A 16,727-nucleotide genomic window follows, 5' to 3' on the forward strand; every position below is an offset into this window, starting at 1 on the left:
ACTAATCCTAAACATGTGGCCCCTCACAAAAGTCTCTATCATAAAGCTGCCGACCCCCCCCCGCCATCTTATTTTCTTCCTTCACATTCAAAATCAAAGCCAATATGTTTACACAGAAAGCTGGTAACCCAACCCATAACAGTTTAATCCCATGTGAGTTCAGACGTGTCATCTATAAAAATAGGTTACAAAATAATTGGTTTTAATTCCAAAAGTTTCGTTTGACTTTGTATAGTTTGACCCAATACAGTGGTGACTCGTGGCCAAGTGCACAGATTGTTGAGTCACTGTGGCCTGTCAAACCGACTCATAAAGAGGTCGGCTCATGATTAAACCGGATGACAAGGCATGCAAAGAAATAGTGGTGTATGAAGAAATTCAAACTGGAACAGGGACATATATTCTTTTGAAAACAATCCGAGAAACTTGGAATCAAAAGTTGCTTACGTTGCCGAAGTCAGTAGATCAATGGCAGAGGCCTAAGTTTGACAATGTTGATTATAAATGCATGATCTGCTATATGGGCAGTACCTCCACAAAAGTTGGCAAAAGGTGGACTTGGTAAAGTGTGAAATGGCCGACCATTTCATTTCTAATTTCTACATAGCTGCATTTTGATATCAAGAGCCCTCAGCAATTACACCATCAGGATACATGAGAGAAAGGGGCCCAGCCAGCAATCTAGAAAGTACTTCCATGCATGCAACCTAGCTTCCATCAACATCAACCTAACTTCCAACATCAACCAAATTTCAAGACTCTGTGTTAATCCACCCATAGCTCTCATTACATTTCGAAGGCATGTTTGGAAGACTTTCTACTTGTGTTTGCATTTCTTTCAATTATGGTCATATATAATCTGTGTTACATTTCGGGCGAAAATGTCAAAAGAGATCCATTGGAAATAATGGTAATGTTAAAACTATAGTAGCAAATGCTGAAACAGAATTAGAAGTCCAAAAGCTTGGGGAGACGCAAAACTCCTGCTAGTTCAAAAACTACACGAGTTTCCCAATGGAGCTTTGTTAAATTACACTCATCTCTTCATTTTTCCCATTATTAAAGAACTTGTATAAACAGGTTCCTCGAAGTCAATTTTGGAATACAGGATAGAACATTGTACAAGAATAAAAAATATTCTATTTCTTTTCTATCTGATGGTAATCAATAATACCTATGGGTAACTATAAATTGGACTGTAGTATCCCTAACTGATCAAGGGTTTATACAACAACAGATTCAGGACCCGTGATAGAGGGAGGCGGCCACCATGATTGAGACTAGGAAACCAAGCTTGGCTGTAAACCTGCACATCATGACAATAACTCTACCTAGCAACTTGCTGTAATGGTGGCCAAGCAATTTCATCATCATCTGTGTAGCCTTGAATAAGAAAATCTGCACAATTCTTTTGGCACCCATGGTTATATGGATTATGAAACCGCCCATCTGGACGACGAAGATACCCATAACGAATGGCATTTGCTAATTCATTGGTAGTGATATTTCGAGCTATCTGCATTAAAAATATAAACAATCCATTAACAATTAATCACTACTCGGAAGTTCTGAAGACAGTAACTGGAAACATCAGGATGGCATAAGATTCATATTTATTAAGGCTTCAAGGCGCAACTTTTGAGAGTTAGCAGGTATCTTTTTAGCATCTTACAATTATGCTTATATCAAAATAAATTTTATTTGACTCTAATATAGAAATAAATTTATGCATAACTGTTCTACTTCCCCAAAATTAGATTGGGGGGTGCAACAGTAAAAAATGGTATGTTAGAACTCCAAAATGTTAGATACTTCATGAATTTATCAAGTACCTGAAAGTGCTATTTTGTGACATAATAGCTCACGCCTTAACTGTACTGCACCTAAAATTTTATAATCCCAATCTTTCTATTCATCCTTTTCTTCTGTACAATAACATAATTAGGCATCCTTTATTCAACTAATCAGTCTCCCAATCTCAGACAATGCAGTTGGTCAATTTTCCACAGACCCACATACCATGGCATCCTTTGGCCAACATGAACAAGTGTGTGTACATACATGCTCCCAGGCAGCGTACTCGAGAATATAAACATTTTGTTATAAGCATTCTTCAAGAAACTGTTGGTAATGGTTTATTAAATCACCTGCGTGGCCTGTGACACAGTTAAGACAGTGGCAGCAAGTAAAATAATAATGTCCACGAGCAAAAATGCAAGACCACCAGGATGTTGAACTACCACATGATGAATCCATGTTTCTTCGGTTGGCAAGACTGGTGTCTCCATCCAAATCCCTGTGAAAAAAACAAGGACGCTATCTAGTCCAAAAATGAAAACGACAAAACATATACCAAAATATATGCACCAGCAAAGATTAAACCACCATACTTTGAATTCCAACTGCTGCAGCAAGAAATGATGTCAAAGTTCCCAGGCAGAGAAAAACAAAGAAGTCCCTCTTGTTCCTCTGCAACATGCATCATCAAGGTGATAGTGAAGCTAATTGAAAGGAAAGGGATTAAAAAGAAAAAAGGAAACACTAATGCTGCAAATTTAGTAGCAGAATCACATATAGCTTCTTATTTTTTCATTATTGCACTATTTATTCAACAGAAGAATGGATGAAACTGAGAAGATGTAAGAAACCCAAAAAATATGTTTCGACAACAAAATACGAATAGTTTACTGATACAATTTTTAATACCTGTATCTTACCTATTTTACAAAAAGACAATCTTATGAATCCAGCACAAGGTTTTATTTTCCTTTTTTCTTTGGACTAAATAGTTTTAGTACAACTTCTCACCTTCCCAACACAATTAGATATCCATGGGCAATGATGGTCAAACTGTTCCACGCATCGCTTGCATGTGGGGCAGTGCTTGGATCGAACAGGCCTTATTATCTGAAAAGAAGGAATTGATAAAATACACTAAAACTATTCAAGACAGCAACTCAATCGTTTATATGCATATAGAAGAACATTTAGAGTATTATCTAAACAACTTGGAAAATAAAAAGTTCATCAAGCAAACCTTGCAGGTAGGGCATAATTGAGACCAATTACCAGTCCATATAGGGGAACTGTCTAGATCGATATTCAACAAAAGATCCTGTAGAAGATCAGAATATCATTTGGAATACAGTTACATCTGCACGCAGTCCCACAGCAAGGAATAGAATACAACTTTTTTTTATAAGTAGAATAGAATATAACTTAAGACTCTTATGTGTGATATATTTCAGTTGTATCATTTACTTTTTGGTGTAGACAGATTGAATTGGACAACAGGACAGGACGTCCACTAAATAATAGATTCAGATTTGGGTGGTGAACTCTAAAACCCGAAATATTATCCCTTTTTTATTATCCAATTAAACATATCTGAATAATCCACATAACCTGACTTTGAAGTAAGCAATTTTATTGTAATAGGCCGCATAGTACAATAGGAAACATGTACTGCATTAGAGATAGAACACACCTCTGTATCTTTATGACTACCCACATCTCCCTGCCTTTTTACATAACCGGGATCTTTACTGCACCAAACAACCAGAGAATGTCACAGAGGTAATTTAGATTTTATGGTATAATGACAGGCTCCATGTAGCAGCACTCTTCTAGATAAATAAAAACGTATTACACCATGTCTAGAAACGGTGCTATGAGATAACTGTCAAATGCCAAAAACTACTAATGGTAAATCAGACGTATGGCAGAGCTCGAGATTACCTACTACACCTGTAGAACATAATCAGTGAAACAACCGCTAGAGAAACAGCAGTCCATCCCCAAAGTCCAACAACAGCAGTAACCTTTGCAAGATTAGGAGCTAGCACAAGTAGTAAAATTCAGTCATGATTGACAATATAGCATACCTCCATCTGCAACTGGAAGGAAATTGCAAAAAACTAGCTTATTTACCTGCAAGAACTGAGTTGATGAAGAGAACCATGAGAATTATTATAATGCAGAATAGAATAGGTGCATAACCTATATCCGCCATCTTTCCATGGCAAATTTTGTTTACACAGTTGTTGTTGCTGTGAGTCCGCTGTGCATTAGACTGCCCCCCCAAAAAAAAAGATTATGATCATGTGCAATGCATTGTAAGGTATGAACAATTTAAAGACTGACAACCAAGTTTGGAACAAGGTAAACTCAATATAAACATTTGAGTGAGTGTTTGCTATTGGTGAGTTATGGGTCCTTCGCAACTAGTGTTTATTGAATCCAAGGCTTTTGAGATACTAAGGGATGTGAGGTTTGTTCACATAACAGAGAAAGGTTGGAAGGTGGTGAAAGAGATTAGTGTAGGGATAGGCACGGCAAGGTGGTTCTTAAAAGCCTTGGAGGACAGATTGAAGGCTGGGAGGCAGGGGTATTATTCTGCTCATAGAGATGGTGACAGATGATATGTTGCTCAGCGTCACCTTAACTCACGAGCCTGCTTCATGGCGTTGATGGAGTTTTTTTTTTTTTTTTGGGGGGGGGGGGAATCAAAATTTCTTGTTCATTCCATAGGACAAGGAAGGAAGGGGGTGGAGGCTGAAGGTGGCTAGTTGTGCAGGTTCTTCCCTGCCTCCACAACAACCTCCATCTCAATCTTACAGGGAGGTGCTACAGCCCAGAGGTAGTGGTAGGGTTAGCCATTACTCTGACACTTTCGCAGGCTCAAGAGGGGTAGGCCTACAAAGGGGTGCCGTCATTTCTACAGAAGTTCAAACGCGAATGGTAGACAAAGTTGTTGTCAGTCTGTATGAGGAAAGTGTGATTCATGCTTTATAGGAAATGAAGAGCCAAGTTGATTTGCTACAAGCTAATATAGCTTGGATGACACAGTGCACAGAGGGGTCTAAAGGGCTGGGAGTGGGCTTGGGCATGGATGCGGGCTGTGGCCCAAGTGGGCCTCAAGATCAACCTCAGACTAGTGGGCAATCGAAGATGGGTTAGGCTCAGACTAATGGGCCTCAAGCTGGGAGTGTGGGCCAGGGAGGTGAGGCTGATCTGAAGGGGAAGAAGGTTGTAACTGGGTTGGGCCTGAGCAGAAGCCCACGCCGAGTTTGGCAGGAGAAGGGCCCAAAATCCAAGATTTCGGGTATGCTAGAGATGCCCAAACCATCCTCATCAGGCCCGAGTCCTGCGCCGTGTCCAGCACAGACAAGGGCGATGGCCTGCGACGTCTCAAGTGGTGGTCCGACGGTGGCCCCACAATCGCCGGAAGTGGTGGTGAGAGAAGTTGAAGACGGTGCTGTACACGTACCTGTTGTTGATGGTTCTGGAGTTGCTCTGGGAGGGTCATCTCTTCGTGGGGTGCCTCAGTCTTTTAAGGCAAGCCTTGGGTCACCGTCATCTTTGGCCTAGATTCAAATAAAGCCGTTGGGGGAAGAAATGGCTCTCGGTTCTGAGGGAACTACAGAAGAGTTCGCTCACAGAGATGAGGGAGAAGGTACGTTGACATTATTTGACCCCCACAAATATTCAACAAAGGGGGAGGAGGCTGTAGGAGAGGATCCTACCCCATTAGGCATGGTTCCTCCTAGTATTTCCTCAGACTGGATATTGAAAAAAGTAGAGGAACTTCAGAGCTGTATGGGGATCTCGTGTGTGGGCTATGAAGAGCAGTTTAAGGCTTTGATTATAGCCATTGAGGCAGGACAACATGGTGCAGGGTCAAGAAGAGATAGGGAGCTGAAGAAGTTGATGTGGTCTATTAATTATGATGGAAAGGAGGGGAGTGCGAGTCGTGGAAGAAACAAGGGAAGGGTTAGTACAGTTGATAAATGAAGCTCAAAATATTGAGTTGGAATATTAGGGGGCTGAATGAGATTAATAAACGCCTTCGAATAAGAGCTTTATTAAGGCAATGGAAGGTAGACATAATTTGTTTGCAGGAAACAAAGTTGAAGCTTATCAATCGAAGTATTATTCGGAGCATATGGAGCTGCCCATACGCAGGTTGGACGGACTTACCCTCAAATGGGGTCTCGGGTAGTATTTTGGTTATGTGGGATAAGAGGGTGGTGGAGAGCATGGATGAGTTTATGATGGAGTTCTCGGTGGGGTGTTTCTTTAAAAATTCTAACAATGGTTTACTTTGGGCCTTTGCTGGGGTATATGGTCCTAATTTGGATAGTGAAAGGTGGATGCTTTGGGATGAGCATGCTGGGCTATGTTCTTGGTGGGAGGCTCCATGGTGTATTGGAGGAGATTTTAACGTGACAAGATTTTCCAGTAAAAGATCAGGGGAGGGACGTCAAAATCAAGCTATGGTGGATTTCTCAGATTTCATTTTTGAGTCAGGTCTTATGGACATACCCCTAATGGGAGGTGAGTATACTTGGTCTAATCATTATTCTTCGACAAGATTGGACAAGTTTCTCATTTCCCCTTCATAGGACCTACAATATCCAAATGTAAGCCAGAAAAGACACTCGAGGATATGTTCTAATCATTTTCCTATAATGCTCGATGGTGGTGGTATTCCAGGGGGTAGAAGGCCATTTAAGTTTGAGAATATGTGGTTAAAAAATGAGGGTTTTGTGGACTTGGTTAGACAATGGTGGAGTTCTTACTTATTTGAGGGCAATTCGAGCAATGTGTTGGCCAGGAAATTGAAAGCTTTGAAGATGGATTTGAAGACATGGAATGAATAGGTGTTTGGTGATGTAACCTTACAGAAGAAGAGCTTGATCCAAGAGTTACAAAGCTTGGAGGGTGTAGGAGTTGAGAACAACCGTAAAGAGCAAGTAGTTTCTGAACTTGAAAGATTGACTCTAATGGAGGAGATTTTGTGGAGGCAGAAGTCAAGGCTCTATGGCTTCGGGAGAGGGATAAATGTACTAAGTTTTTTCACCAAGTGGCTAATGCACATAGAAGGTTTAATTCCATTGAGTCCTTGAATATTGAGGGAGTTGCATCCTCTAATCAGGTCGTGATGAAGGATTTTGTGGCTAGCCATTTTGAAAATTTGTTGTCAGAACCTCCTACATGGAGGCCTACAGTGGACGGTCTAGACTGTGAGGGCATTGATCAAAATAGCATGGTGTGGTTGGAGACCATTTGAAGAGGAAGAGGTAATACTAGTAATCAGGAAAATGAATAAAGATAAAGCTCCAGGCCGGATGGTTTCACTTTGACTTTTTTTCAGATTTATTGGGAGGTGGTGAGAGAGGATGTTATGCTGGTTATTCAGGAATTTTTCACTCATGGCAAATTTGAAAAAAAAACTTAAATGCTACCTTTATTGCTCTCGGCCCAAAAAAAATCTGGTGCAACAGAGGTACAAGACTTTAGACCGATTAGTCTCGTGGGCAGTGTGTATAAGATATTATCAAAGGTCCTTGCTAATAGGATGAGCACAGTCATGGAAAAGATTATCTCTAAATCCCAAAATGCCTTTGTGAGGGGGAGACAAATTTTAGACTCGGTTCTTATCGCCAATGAATGCTTCAATAACAGAGTCAGGTCGGGAGTCCACCTGATATGGACTCCATATCTGGTTCTATGCAAGCTAGATATGGCGAAGGCATACGATCACGTTAATTGAGATTTCTTGATATATATGTTGAGTAGATGTGGTTTTGGGGAAAGATGGAGGATGTGGATAAGACATTGTGTGTCCACAGCTCGTTTCTCGGTCTTGGTAAATGGTGATCCTGTGGGCTTCTTTAATAGTTCGCAGGGACTACGACAAGGTGATCCATTATCACCTCTCTTATTTGTCTTAGTAATAGAGGTACTAACTAGGATGGTGTCGGCAGTAGTAGGGGGAGGATTTTCTTCAAGATTTTCAGTGGGAGCTTCATACGGCCCTACCATTATTTCTCACATTTTGTTTGCAGATGATACCTTGCTGTTTTGTGAGGCCAATGCAGAACATATCCAATCTTTGAAGGCCATCCTACTCTGTTTTGAAGTTGTATCTAGGCTGAAAATTAATCTTGTCAAGACGAAGATGGTAGCAGTTGGAGATGTAAACCATATCAGGGGGTTGGCTAGCATCTTGGTTGCATGGTTTCTTCATTGCCGTTGGAGTACCTTGGGCTTCCGTTGGGGGTACTTTCAAAGCTAAGTCTATTTGGGAGGGGGTGCTGGAAAAATCTGAGCGTAGGTTGGCCGGATGGAAAAAGTTGTATTTATCAAAAGGGGGGCAGATTACACTAATTAAGAGTATTTTATCCAATCTTCCTACGTACTACTTATCATTATTTCCTCTTCCCGCTAGCATTGCAACTAGAATAGAGAAGCTTCAACGTGATTTTTTATGGAGTGGAATAGGAGATGAGTTTAGTTTCACTTAGTGGGATGGGACAAGGTTTGCTCTCCTTTGAGGGATGGTGGGTTGGGGGTTCGAAATGTGAGGGCTTTCAACAAGGCATTACTAGGTAAATGGTTGTGGTGCTATAACTTTGAGAGGGAAGCTTTATGGAAAGGGGTGATTGACACGAAGTATGGGAGTAAACGATGGGGGTTGGTGTTCTAAAGAGGGCCGGGGGACATATGGAATGGGACTATGGAAGTACATAAGGAAAGGTTGGTGCTCTTTTGCTAGTAATACTCGGTTGTGCTTGGGGGATGGTAATAGAATTAGCTTTTGGAAGGATACGTGGGTGGGAGACACAGCTTTGAAGGATGCTTATCCAACAATTTTTAGCATTGCACGGGATAAGGAAGCCATGGTGGCCGATCTGCGGGTACTTCATCAAGGTTCCCAAGAGTGGAACATTAATCTTACTCGGGAGGCTCATGATTGGGAAGTGAATATCCTGGTGGACTTTTTCAACTTGCTGTATAATACTGCTCTTGTGGCCACAACTGAAGATGCGATGGTATGGAGACTCTCTAGGAGAGGTAAATTCACAATACGTTCTTTTTATGACTCTATTACCATGCAACAAAGGCACAATTTCCCTTGGAAGAACATATGGAGGAGTAAAGCACCCACCAAGGCCGCATTCTTTGTCTAGACAGTAGCTTTAGGGAAGATTTTGACCGTTGATAACCTTAGAAAACGTGGTTTAATCATCGCGGATTGGTGCTGTTTATGTAGAAATAGTGGTGAGACGGCGGACTATCTACTTTTACATTGTGAGTTTGCTAGAGATATATGGAATTATTTTTTCAGCAAACTGGGAGTAGCATGGGTAATGCCCGGCAGGGTGGTTGAACTACTAGCATGTTGGAGAGCGATCACTAGGACACCATAAATTGCAGGCGTATGGAAGATGGCCCCTATTTGTATTTTTTGGTATATTTGGAGCGAAGGAAATGAGCAACTTTTTGAGGATCATGAACGTTCCTTGGAAGAGTTTCATAGTTTTTTCTGGAAGACTTTGTTTTTGTGGGCCATAGCTTTAGATTTCAATGGTTTCAGCTTCCATGATTTCCTTGTAACTGTATCTAGTTCCTAAATAGGTGTATGCTTCTGTTGCTCCTAGTGTACTTGGGCTATGTCTATCTTTCTATCAAGTATCAATGAATTAACTTATTACCTATAAAAAAAAAAAAAAAGTGAAGGAAAAAAAATGAATTTGGGCATTGTGTACAATTAGCTGGTGAGCACAGACATGTCTATGATAACAGGTGTCGGTTTTCCAGATAAACATGTTGCTAATGTGGATCAATATGGTACCTTTTCTCCCAGTAGTTCTTACCAAGCGAGCTTCATAATTCATTGTCCAGAACACATTATAAAAATTGTACCACTAAACCTCAGATAATCACAGTTACTCATATCTAAAACTCTAACTTGGAATTCCTTTGTACAGGAGTATAAAAACAAGGGCAATATCACTACAAAGATACGTACAAGGAAAAGAGCAACGTGCCGATGACCTTTATCAGATGCAAGCTGAAAAGGAGTAAATCCAGCATTATCTTTCACCATTAGTTCCTGTTTCGTGCCGGCATGTACAAGCACAGTGCATGCCTCCACATTTCCTCTTATTGCAGCCCAGTGCAAAGGGGTACAACCTTTAATATGATATTTAACATTAACACAATTTCCAAAGCCACCTTTTACAAATGGTCCAAGCCACTGAAATGTAGATCAACACGAATTTTGACAGAAATTTGGTGTAGTACTTGGAATATCTTATCCGTGCATTTATATTCTAGGTTGGCTAAGTACTCAATCAATTGCAAGATTTTTCCTTACCTCGAGCATAAAATTTTCATTATTTATTTGCATCTATGTGAATCATGGAGTTACAATAAAATAAAATTGAAAAATCAAGTACAATCAGGCGTAACTAGATTTTGGTTACTGTTCTCCACGTTGTTTTAATATTCATATTTCTGATTGTGTTTGAATGAAATTATTTTATTTCATGGCCTAGATTTTTTAGAACTCTAGAGATCGATGGAGGAATTGAAAGTTTTATTTCTTAGAACTCTTTGTACTTGGGCAATTGCAGTAGACTTTAATGGCCTCGATTTTCATGATTTCCTTATCTCTATAGCCCCTACTTAGCTAGGGCAAACTATACATGTATCAGGCTTTGCCTATTCTTTGATTAATAGAATTTATTTACTTATAAAAAAAAAATTTATTTTACTCATAAAAAAGGGGGGAAAACCTCTTTTTTTTTTTTTTTCAAAATACAGTTCTACAATAATGTCAGGGAAATTACTTATAAAAAAATGTCAGGGAAATTGCATAGCCATTAGTGTTTCTACCGCAAAGCAATTACACATGCCAACTTACCCAAAAATTCTAAACTAAAACAAAACAAAGTTAACTAATATAATAGTCATTAGACATATGGAGAGACCCCCTGAAACGATCTCACAGTCGGGTAAGGTGAGCTCTAAAATACTCAATTACGTTGGTCTGCACTGTTATCTCATTTTCTTTTTCTTTTTTTTTTTTTGGGGGGGGGGGGGGGGGAGGGTTATATCTATCCTCACTCATCCCGAAATAGGGCAAAGTCACCTCCACATTTCTAAACTACGATTAGAAACTCAATCAAACTTCCATAAGAGAGTATTTTCTTTTATACCAAATAAATTTATTCATAGTCAAACAGATATTTATTTTGTTTTATATTTTCTTTTATACTATAAATATAAAGCAAATCAATTTAAAGATTTGCAAGTATATATCTTCTTTAATGAAAACGTATTTAGAGATTTATCATAAATTAATAATTGCCACTGTCATAATTGCCACTGTTGGTATTTGTCAGCTCTGAAAGAATTGGAATAGTATTATCAGGGAATTCTACCACATCCTGCTATATAACTTCCAGAATCACACTATAACTGGATTTGAACTGGAATGTCAAATTAATAATTGAGAAATCATAAAATTATAAAACCAGTTCCAGAAGATCAATCTCTGAGTTACTTACCGTCTTTATCCTGTCTGCCTTGCCATGCATCTCTAAATAGAAGTAGTCTAATTGTATCTGCAAATCCTTTATATGCAGCCCTGGTTTTGAAAACATGAGAAGCAGACATTTTCACCAAATCAGCTTAGAAAAATCTCTACATTTCCAAGTTATACAATACCAAATCTAATGACCTCATAATTTAAACGATTAAGAACAGTTGACCAAAACTTGATCTAACAGTCAGATGCGAAGTTTCCTTGAGAAGTTTTTTATAGTTTCTTTTTTTTTTTTTTTCAGTTTCCTTAAGAATTAAAATACAATCAAATTTTTTCCTACTGTTAAGAAACAAAATCAAAATTTAAACATGTAAATCAGCAGCCCAGTACCAGTTTGTACAAAACTATTACGTATATCATGATATATCACACCTCCATTTATTTGCACTAAATTTCTTCCAGACATGAAATACTTGCATTTAAATTATCATACAGGAGATTCGCCATAACAAAGATGAATAATATAGAATATTCAATGATGGTCCAAATTGTACTTTTACTTAGCTCCATGACTGTGACTTAAAACAAATTTTATGATCTAGAAACCACTAAATTGAAGGCTTAGCTCACTTGCTCAAGTGCTTGCAGAAATCGAGTTGAGTGCATAAACCCTTTTGGGGAATACTGCACAGGTTCGTTTATTGAATTTACCTCAGAAGGAAAACTAAAAATATATATATAGAAAGAATTCGCAAGATCAAATACCCTGTGCCGTCCCCCCAATAGAAAACAGTGTCAAAGACAAACTGCAAAGCTCAAGTCATAATGAAAATATTACAATTCATTGCTTATAGACATACCAGTGAAGAGGGCTCCTCCCCTCATTGTCAGGTACATCAAAATCAGCTTGATACTTTGCAACAACGTGATTCAAGAAAGCTGTTTGTCCATATTGAGCAGCAATATGAACTGCCTGCGGTAAACATGCAAGTATATTAATAACACTTTCGAAGATATATCCCAATTACATGCAAGCAATACATTGGCTAATAACATTAAGCACTCACTTTTACAAAACACCAAGTTAATTGGAATTAAACGTCCTTCACCCATACTCAGCAGGTTAAGGAAGTTCCTTACATAACCTTTTTTTTTAATAGGTAAACAAAACTTTATTGATCAAAGAATAAGGCATATCCAAATACAAATAAAAGGACACTGAGTGCCCTAATTAAGAAGGCGCCAAAGAAATAAGAAAATCATGTAGGTTCATGCCATTGAAATCAACAACAATGGCCGAGGTACATAGAGTACTGTAAAATAAAGCTTTAAGTTCCTCTAGTGATCTCTCTCTGTCTTCAAACGTCCTCGCATTACGCTCCTGCCACAAGCACCAGGTACATAGAGTACTGTAAAACAAAGCTTTAAGTTCCTCTAGTGATCTCTCTCTGTCTTCAAACGTCCTCACATTACACTCCTACCACAAGCACCACATGATGCATATAGGAATCATCTTCCAAACCACTTTCACCTGTTGCAAACCTCCTATAGTTGTCTAGCTGGCCGACACTGCCACTACAGTCTCTGGCATAACCCAAGCCAACTCTACTTGACCGATCACCTTAGTCCACAAAGCCCTTGCTGTATCACAATGTAATAGCAGATGGTCCACCGACTCTCCCCCTCCCCTACACATGCAGCACCAATCCGCTATGAGGACCCTCATTTTCCTCAAATTATCAATTGTGAGGATCTTATCCAATGATGTTGTCCACACAAAAAATGCAGTTTTGGAAGGTGCCTTATGTCTCCAAAGTCTTTTCCAAGGAAAATGAGAGTTTGGCTCTTGGGTGAGAACCTTATAAATAGAGCAAACCGAAAAAGCACCTTTCCCAGCGGGTGACCACCACAAGCCATCTTCTTGTTGATTGCTCGGTATAATGGAGTACAAGAGGCAGTAAAAATCAGCAAAGTTGTTCATCTCCCAATCTTGAGATACTCTACTAAAACTGATGTCCCAATGTATCTGTCCACCCGATAACCCCATGACATCCGCCACTGCAACATCTTTATCATTAGCAATTTGGAATAGTGAAGGAAAGGCAACTTGTAGGGAGATCTCCCCACACTAAAGATCTTTCCAGAATTTAATCCTGGAGGCCCCCCCCAACTGAAGTCGAGTGTGTCGAGTAAACCCCCCCCTCCCCCTCTATCCTCTCATGATATGTTTCCATAACCCCACTCCATATGCTCCTCTAACTTCATTAGTAGTCCATCCCCCCCAGCTTCCTCCATATTTATGCTCAATCACCACCTTCCACAAGGCTTTCGGTTCCTTGTTATATCTCCACAACCATTTTTTAAATAACGTCCGATTAAAGATCCTCACATTTCTAATACCCAAACCACCATTGGAGATAGGACGACAGACCGTTTCCCACTTCACTAGATGGAATTTGAACTCCTACCCCATGCCACCCCACAAGAAGTCTCGTTGGAGTTTTTCAATTAGGTTTACCACACTTGCAGGTATAGGGAAAAGTGATAAGAAATAAGTTGGCAGGTTAGAGAGTGTACTCTTGATCAAAGTGATCATGCCGCCTTTTGATAAGTACATTCTCTTCCATCCCGCTAATCTCTTCTCTATCTTCTCAATCACCATCTCCCATAAAGAGGATGCCCTCGTAGCCATCCCCAATGGAAGTCCCAAGTACGTCAAAGGAAATGAAATGATCTCACACCCCAATTTGCCAGCCAGTTGTCGGATATTAGGAACATCTCCAATTGGAACCATCTCTAATTTATTTAAATTCGCTTTCAAACCGGAGTCCTTATATAACCTATCACCAATATACCTATGCATTTATTAACTTTGTAGATAACTTCATACATATGCTCACAATTTGAGGAAGTGGGGTCTCATTGTTATGAAGTGGTGTTATTTGTGCAAGAAGAATTGAGAATCAATGGATCACTTATTACTGCATTGTGAGGTGTCAAGAATGTTGTGAGATGAGATCTTTAGAAGAATTAGTGTGGCTTGGGTTATGCCTTTGAGGGTGGTGGATTTAATAGCTTGTTGGAAGGAGATTCAAGGCTGTCCCCAAGTGGTTGAAGTTTGGAGGAAGATTCCTTTATGCATTATGTGGTGTATTTGGATGGAAAGGAATACTCGTTGCTTTGAAGATAGGGGGTGTAAAATGGAGGAACTTCAGAACTTTTTTGTACACACTTTACTACTCTGGTTTGCAGCCATTGTGCTTAACGAAACTAGTGTTCATGATTTTCTGTCCTTAATTTCTGGTTCCTAGAATGTATTTAGGTGTTCTTTTGTATACTTCTTGTGTGTACAGGCTTCGCCTACTTCTTTCGTATCAATAAAAATTTCATCTTACTTATCGAAAAAAAAACATATGCTCAACAACAGTTGAGGCTTCTTACTCACGGAGCTGAGGGTTGTAAATAATGGTGAAAGCTGGTACCTATTTGGCAGATTGCACCAAAGTATTGGGAATAAAGCTCAAGTTAAAAAGCATTTTTCCAAACTATTAAAGATCAGCCATGAGGATCCTGTTTAGCCCTTGCAAAATTCTCAACTTCCTGAAGAACTGGGAAAAGATTTAACCTGAAATTGTGTGTTAAAGCTTCAACTGGTTGTAATAGGCCACTAACACAACACAGAAAATTTCAGCTGAATCAGAGTCGCGAGTGAGAAACTTCATATAGATTTTCCAACTACATTAGGCTTTCTATTTTCATCTTCATGCAGCCAGAGAAAAATCTTGAGCACAATATACCTTTATAAATCAGGTTTCAAGATCCTCAATATTCACTATGCTCCAGAAGACGTGGGCAGAAGAGTGGTTGAAGGAAGGCCTATAAGCGATATGTGAGAACAATAAGTTGTTTTGAGTTCATTGGATTTATAGTTTTGGAGCATAGTAAAAATCACAATTCATCATTATCTTAGAAGCAATATTCATACATTGTCCTCCTAACAGTTTTGTTTATTTATTTAGTTGCATGTACAATGTGAAGCTTAACCCAAACGTCGCATGTGCAATAAGGTGCATGCCCATATCATCATGGATGCCTGTGTCAAGGTTTTTTTTTTTTGTAATTATGTCCACCTGTGTCCATTAAAAGATGGTGGTCCATAACAGCAGGACAACCAGAATCACAATCCCATCACAACTCTATTATAAAAACGTGAGATGCATGTATCCTAATTATTTTCACTGGCATAATATTTCCAATACTTATTTACACACAAAATGACCAACCCCAAATTCCAAAGAAGAAATTAAAAAAAAAAAAAAAATGAGACAATTACCCGATACCCATTTACATCAGCTGCTTCAACCCGAGCTCCATTCTGCAAGAGCACATCTGCGACAGCAATGGCTCCCCGAACTGCTGACCAATGCAGAGCGGTCTGTTGCACATTGTCAGTTGCATTGACATCTCCACCATGCTTCACCAACAAAAATAACAACGGAATATCCAACTATATCAAACCCCACCCACTCCATAATCCAGCAATCCAAATAATAAATGCATAAAATATGTTCAATCAACCACAAAGGATTATTCTAAATTAATTATCTTTTTTCCTTCCTTTTCTAGTGAAACCCAAATTCAAACCAACCTCAACAAAACCATTACATAATCCATCTCCTTTTTTTTTTTTTATAAGTAACTACATAATCCATATCTTAACACATATATTCATAAATATTCATAAAGGTCGGGTTGTTTTTTTCAGTTATAACACGAATTCAGCTAATTGGAACAAGACCGCCAAAGAATTCCTCCATTCAGAAGATTTTCATGTCATACACACATACACAAATGCCGGAGTGTTGAGAATACCACGATGATGTACTGCACGATGTCAGGGAAGTTGTTGAGAGCGGCCCACTGGAGAGCGTAATACCCATTCGAGTCGGGTTGAGAGAGAGGGGCGCCGTCTTCCTCGAACTTCCTCAATTTCTCAAAATCCCCATATGCGCAGGCGGAGAAAACGTCGATCACAGCCACACCGCTCGGGTTTTGCAGGGCTTTGGAGTCCGATGACACAACCTCAATCTCGGACGAAGACATTTATTTTGAGGTACCCCACATGCAAAGAAACCGGGAGAAGAATCAGGGTTAACGAGAACTGGGGAGGTCTAGGGTTTATAGCTGATCGTTTTGTGCGAATCAGCTATAAAGGCGTAGTCTTCCTGCTCAAGTTCGAACTTACAGAAGCTTCTTTGCCACTGCAAAAGGCGTGCTTGTGAAATTCAGACAGACTGAGGTATCCCGGATCTTAGGGATGTCGAAGAACAATCTTTATCAATTATTTTTATTTTTATATGCTGTAAAAAATAATTGTAGTATTTTTTAT

The 16,727-nt window shown here is 39.4% G+C and overlaps 1 protein-coding gene across 1 annotated transcript; it reads right to left on the reverse strand.

Moving 5' to 3' along the window:
- Positions 1–1,021: 1,021 nt before the first annotated feature.
- Positions 1,022–16,718, reverse strand: LOC109008707 (probable protein S-acyltransferase 23). The gene is made up of 13 exons (XM_018988907.2): positions 16,211–16,718; positions 15,672–15,812; positions 12,199–12,311; positions 11,361–11,440; positions 9,818–9,981; positions 3,931–4,072; positions 3,739–3,838; positions 3,488–3,545; positions 3,038–3,115; positions 2,809–2,907; positions 2,391–2,469; positions 2,148–2,296; positions 1,022–1,516 (listed from the first exon to the last, which is right to left on the reverse strand). The coding sequence occupies exons 1-13, from the start codon at positions 16,439–16,441 to the stop codon at positions 1,328–1,330; spliced, it is 1,623 nt and encodes a 540-aa protein (XP_018844452.1). The 5' UTR covers positions 16,442–16,718; the 3' UTR covers positions 1,022–1,327.
- Positions 16,719–16,727: the final 9 nt, after the last annotated feature.

This window comes from Juglans regia, chromosome 13, assembly GCF_001411555.2.
Source record: "Juglans regia cultivar Chandler chromosome 13, Walnut 2.0, whole genome shotgun sequence".
Taxonomy (NCBI): domain Eukaryota; kingdom Viridiplantae; phylum Streptophyta; class Magnoliopsida; order Fagales; family Juglandaceae; genus Juglans; species Juglans regia.

Excerpts from the sequence above, each read along its gene's own strand:
- LOC109008707 (XM_018988907.2), bottom strand. The coding sequence starts at position 16,441 with ATGTCTTCGTCCGAGATTGAGGTTGTGTCATCGGACTCCAAAGCCCTG. Across the intron at positions 3,546-3,738 it reads ATGTTCTACAGGTGTAGTAG|TAAAGATCCCGGTTATGTAA; the intron begins GTAATCTCGAGC and ends TGTTTGGTGCAG. Across the intron at positions 3,116-3,487 it reads GTAGTCATAAAGATACAGAG|GATCTTTTGTTGAATATCGA; the intron begins GTGTGTTCTATC and ends GATCTTCTACAG.